Genomic DNA, 5683 nt, shown 5'->3' on the forward strand with positions numbered 1-5683 from the left:
TGAGCTCACGGCTGCGCTCCAGGCCTGACACCTTGGGCACCGCCCCGGCCTTGGCCTCCGACTTCTCAAGCGCTGGGCCTGCAGAGAGAGGGTGGCTGCGTTCAGACCAGCAGGGCCTCGTCCCTGCCCCTCCGGTGGCCCAGAGAGCCCTGGAAGATGCCCGGTGCCCAGGCCACGTCTGGTCTCCTGCTGTGCCCCCATTTCAGATGAGGCAGTCACAGAGGCCACGCAGCCAGCTGCATCTCACCGAGGCTCCAGGCCCCGCCCAGCGGAGGGAGCTGGCTTGGGAGCCTGGGCCTGGGTCAGGGGTCGGGGTGGGTCGCCCACCTGCCCGAAGGTGCATGCAGGGACAGGACAGGACCTGCAGGAGTCAGTCCCTGGGCAGGGGCTGCTATGATCTCATTTAACAGACAAAACCAAGATACATCAAGGACTTGGCCCAAGAGGGGAGCTGGATTTGAATGCAGGAGCTAGGGCCTGTGTGCCTATGCCTCATGTTCACCGCCCCTGGATGTGCCCCCAGCCCAGGGCATGGGTCCATTCCACCCCAGCAGCAGCGCCCATAGCTGGTGCCCACCTTTTCTTTCTGGAACCCCCTCGTGGAAGGCTTGACCACTTCCCGGAAACTTGGGCAGGGACTGGGTGGGAGGCTGCCCCCCCTGTGACTGCCCATCACCCGCCACCCTTCTGCCCACCTAGGCATGTCCCCCGCAGGTCCTGTGGGCCCATTTGAGCCTCTGGGGCCTGCCCCCCCACCCCCGCATACCCCAAACCCTCCTTTTGAGGCCCCTTCAGGCAGGTCTCAGATCAAGTCCCCAGGAGCCAGGAGAGGGCAGTGTCCATGCAGCGGAGCTCCTGTTGCCTGGGCTCAGGAGCTGTCACAGTCAGGGGGCTCAGGAGCTGTCACAGTCAGGGGGCTCAGGAGCTGTCACAGTCAGGGGGCCAGGAGCTGTCACAATCAGGGGGCCAGTTTCGCAGAAGCAAAACCAGGTTCCAAATGCGACATGCCTCCTGTTCACGTCCCTGGCAGACCCTGCTTCCTTCCTGAGGCCTTGGGATGGTGGAGCCATGGCCCATGGGGACAGCTGCAGCCACCCCTGCCCATGTGACCATGGAGCCTGGTCTGTTGGGGCCTCAGGGAGCTCCTCCCAGGCAAAAACAGGCAGCAGGAAGCAGCCCCATCTTCACTCTTCATCTGGGGTCAGGCCTTCCACAGCAGCCACCCCCCAGTGACCGCAGAGAGGCTGTGCAGAGGACACAGGAGAGAGGGAGCCCACGGCACTGTCTCCACCAGTTTTCCCAGCCCCCTGGGTCAGCCCCACCGGACCTCTCCTCCTCTCTCCCACATCTCCAAGCCAGCCCTGCACACAGTAAGAGCCATGATCAGGATGGAAAGAGGCTTAGGCTGCGGGCCTCCTGTGCCCTTCTAGCACCTCCAGCCCTCACTGGCACATTGTCCATCCAGATGTAGCAGCAGCAGCTGCGGCAGTGAGCTGAGTATTCAACAGCCCCGCGTGACACTCTGTCTGCGAGGCCACCTGCCTCTCCTGTTGGGGCCCGTCCCATGCACACCCCTTCCGACACCACTCCATCTGCACCTGCTTTGCTGAGATGCTCTGATGTGAACAGGCTTCCAACTTGAAGGCAGGTGAAGGCCATGACTGCTACAGGGCAGTAGGGCCCATCCCTGCCGGTGTTGGCAGGGCCTGTCCTGTCTAATCACATCCGGGTGAAGCTGTCCCAGCAAAAGGGCGGTTCCAGCTGGAAACCCAGAGAGGCGGGAGCCGAGACCCCATGGTCCTGCCAGAGATGCTGCCCGCCTAGGCCCTGGCGTGGGAATCCCAGGATCCCAGCATCAAGGAGGCCTTAAGAAGACGCTGGGGCTACCCCCTCTGGAGAGGGCTGCTGGACCGTAGACACCCCGCCCCACAGCTCACAGCCACAGGGTACGACGGCCTGGCCTGGAAACGCTATCCAGGCCCCTCTACTGCACCACAGGGCCTCGCAGGCTGCAAAGCCAGGGACGTGAGTCTGAGTCCTGTTTCTCTTTCACTTGGCAGCCACAGGTGCTTATGATGCCTGTGGCGGGGGGGCCTCCAGTGCCAGCTGGTCCCAAGTGTCTGACCCCATGAGCCTGGGGAGGGCCTGAGAGCAGGCGTTCCTAACGGTTCCACCTTGGGAGCCACTGCTGCGAGCGGAGCCCAGGCCCTGCCTACGGCTCAGTGGCTTCCTCTACTCTCCCCTGCTCCTGGGGGCTTCCCAGCAATCCCAGCACCCTAGTTCGACCAAGTTCTGCACCCCAGGCCCCTAGGCCATCTCTCCCCAGACTTCAGGGGGATGTCCTGCCACCAAGACGCAAGGCGCACCATGTGCCTTCAGAGGCCCAGGAGCCGAGCTGAGGGGGACCCACTTACCTTTATCGGTTCCTGGGGCAAAGAGCTTCTCGGAGCCCACGGATGCCTGGAGAGAGAGAAGGGGGTCAGGGGCAGTCAGGGTGGTTCTCATCCTCGTGGACCCTGCACCCGATGCCCACACACAAGTCTGGGTGGGTTTCCAGCAGAGCCAGGCAGGATGTGCCCTTGTGGATGCCCCATGTATGAGGTGAACATGCTTAGTCCTGAGCTCCACACGTGTGCACATGTGCTCACGCCGGGGGCACACGGGCCCCTCTCTGCTCAGAGCAGCAGGCTTCCTAGAGGGGGTCTGAGTGAAGACGGGGTTTGAGGGGGGATCGGGAACCAAGGCTGCTGCTGGCATGCCCTGGGGGAGCACTGGCATTTGGCAAATCTGCATCCCTCCCAGGAGAACCAGCACCAGGAGCTGTGTGGACCCCCACCTGTCAGGCCAGAGGTGGATGATGGAGAACCCCAGGACACACGTCCTGTTCCCAACCACGGCCCAGCACAGGCGCCTTGGCAAAAGTGAGAGAACCAGGATACCGACCAGGCTGGACATCTGGGTCCACAAGGCCGTAGGACACCTCGCTATGCTCCCGGGCTGGCTGAGCTCCAGGCCTGGTGCCCAGCGCCCACAGGACACTGCGTTATGTGCCTGGGGCCATTTGAGCTCCCAGCACCCACAGGACACTGCGCTCTGTGCCTGGGGCCGGCCGAGCTCCCAGCACCCACAGAACACCGCGCTACGTGCCGGGGGCCGGCCGAGCTCCAGGCCTGGTGCCCAGTGTTGCTGAGAGGCAGCTGAGTGTCCTGGGCCATGTGGGGGAGCCTCTCAGAGGGTCAATCGCAGAAATTGCGCAGCCCCACTCCTCCATCTCTTCCAGAGAAACTCACCCAACCACCCGCCACAAGTGGGTGGCGAGAGCGTGGGCCTGTCAGGGCGAGAGCATGAGCCTGTAGCCACTAATAGGGAGGGGTGAATGGAGGGTCCCACGCTCTGGGGGACTTCACAGCAGTTTTCAGGAATGAACTTGGTTAAGAATGACCTTAAATAGATATTTCCCCCCTAGTTTCTTCTTTTTTGTTTTTGTTTTGATTAGACAGCTTCATTGAGTTGTGGACTGAACATTTCTGTACACCTGGAATTCACACGTTGAATTCACCCCCCAGGTGATGGGATCAGGAGGTGGAGGGTGATGAGGTCATGAGGTATTGAGTGTGGATGGAGCCTCACGAACAGGATCAGTGCCTTATAAAGGGCCCCAGAGAGCAGCCTAGCCCCTTCCACCACGCGAGGACGCAGCAAGAAGGCACCCTCTGTGAACCAGGAAACCCTCACAGGGACTCTACCATGCCTTGACCTACTTGCGGCCTCCAGCACTGTGAGCTGTGCATGTCTGCTGTGGACAAGGCACCTGCTGGGGTACTGGGCCAGAGCACCCCGCATGGACTAAAGACTTGAGATGTAATTCACATACCATCCAACTCACCGTCTAACGCTTACAATTCACTGGCGTTTGGCATGTTCACGGTGATGCACCTGTCACCACGGTCAATTACAGAACATCGTCATCACCCCCAAAAAGAAACCCTGACCCATAACTGTCACCCCAACCCTGGGAAACCACAAATCTTTCTGTCCCTGCAGAGCTGTTCTTTCTGAACTTCCGTGTGAACGCCGTCAGGCAACACGGACCTGCTGTGATTGGCTTCTCTCACTGCATGGCTTTTGATGTTCACACACACTGCAGTGTGTACCCTGGAGAGATCGGGGACGCTGTGTGTGTGGAGGAAGCAACTGCAAAGAAGTGTTATGTGGCATCCGGACAATGTGCCTGTGCTTGGGCACGTACACACACTCGGACATATACACACACTCGGGTACGTGTACATGGGCACACTCGGGTACGGGTACATGGGCACATTCTCAGGTATGTGTACGTGGGCACTCTCGGGTACGTGTACGTGGGCACTCGGGTACATGTACGTGGGCACACTCGGGTACGTGTACGTGGGCACATTCTCGGGTACGTGTACGTGGGCACTCGGGTACGTGTATGTGGGCACACTCACTCTCGGGTACGTGTACATGGGCACATTCTCGGGTACGTGTACATGGGCGCTCTCGGGTACGCGTATGTGAGCACTCTCTCGGGTACGTGTACGTGGGCGCTCTTGGGTATGTGTACATGGGCGCTCTCGGGTACGTGTACATGGGCACACTCGGGTACATGTACGTGGGCACTCTCGGGTACATGTACATGGGCACACGGGTACGTGTACTTGGGTGGCACACTCGGGTACGTGTATGTGGGCACACGGGTACGTGTACGTGGGTGCTCTCGGGTACGTGTACGTGGGCACACTCTCGGGTACATGTACATGGGCGCTCTCGGGTACGTGTACGTGGGCACACTCTCGGGTACGTGTACATGAGCACTCTCAGGTACGTGTACGTGGGCACACACTCTCGGGTATGTGTACGTGGGCACTCTCGGGTACGTGTATGTGGGCGCACTCGGGTACGTGTGTACCTGGGTGGCAGTGTGTGCATAGATGTTTGTGTCCATGCGCATCACGTGTGTACACAGGTGCGTGAGTGTCGACGTCCATGTTGGTGAAACTGTAGAACAGGTTTCGAGCTCGTGTCCACCAGGAGAGAGCAGTCCCCTCTTGGGATGGTTGGGGTGGGGGGCACAAGAGACTCGGCTTAAACTCTCGTATTTTAAGTTTTTAGGAAGGAGACTGCTTTCTGGTAATACTTGTGTAGCTGAAACGTAACAGTGACAAAGGTAATAAAATAAACGGCTTCGCTACCAGGGAGGGGCCAGCCAGGCTTGCCGAGCAAGCACGGCTGTGAGAGACCAGGGCGTGGGGAGCATCTGACTCGGAGGCTGGGTGCTGGGAGACAGGGGCTCCATGCTTGTCTGTCCCCCGATCTGTAACATGATCTGTGACTCTTAGGGCTAAAACAATAAAAAGGGATTTAGGAAGCCGGCTGGTGAAAAGTGCACAAGACCCACAGCTCTCTAACTTGCTAAAATCTGGGAGGGCAGCCAGACGTGGTGGCTCACACCTGTAATCCCAGCACTTTGGAAGGCCGAGGCGGGCAGTTCACGAGGTCAGGAGATCGAGACCATCCCGGCTAACATGGTGAAACCCCATCTCTACTAAAAATACAAAAAACTAGCTGGGTCCCAGCTACTTGGGAGGCTGAGGCAGGAGAATGGCGTGAACCCAGGAGGCGGAGCTTGCAGTGAGCCGAGATCACGCCACTGCACTCCAGC

General features: G+C 59.7%; 1 protein-coding gene across 1 annotated transcript in view; it reads right to left on the reverse strand.

Annotated features, from left to right (window-relative positions):
- FBRSL1 (fibrosin-like 1) overlaps window positions 1-5683 on the reverse strand; it is a 118485-nt gene that overhangs the window by 12809 nt on the left and 99993 nt on the right. Inside the window, 2 exon segments of the mRNA XM_011982229.1 lie at window positions 6-78; window positions 2415-2460. Of these exon segments, the coding sequence (XP_011837619.1) occupies window positions 6-78; window positions 2415-2460 (119 nt within the window).

This window comes from Mandrillus leucophaeus, unplaced genomic scaffold (assembly GCF_000951045.1).
Source record: "Mandrillus leucophaeus isolate KB7577 unplaced genomic scaffold, Mleu.le_1.0 Scaffold237, whole genome shotgun sequence".
NCBI lineage: Eukaryota > Metazoa > Chordata > Mammalia > Primates > Cercopithecidae > Mandrillus > Mandrillus leucophaeus.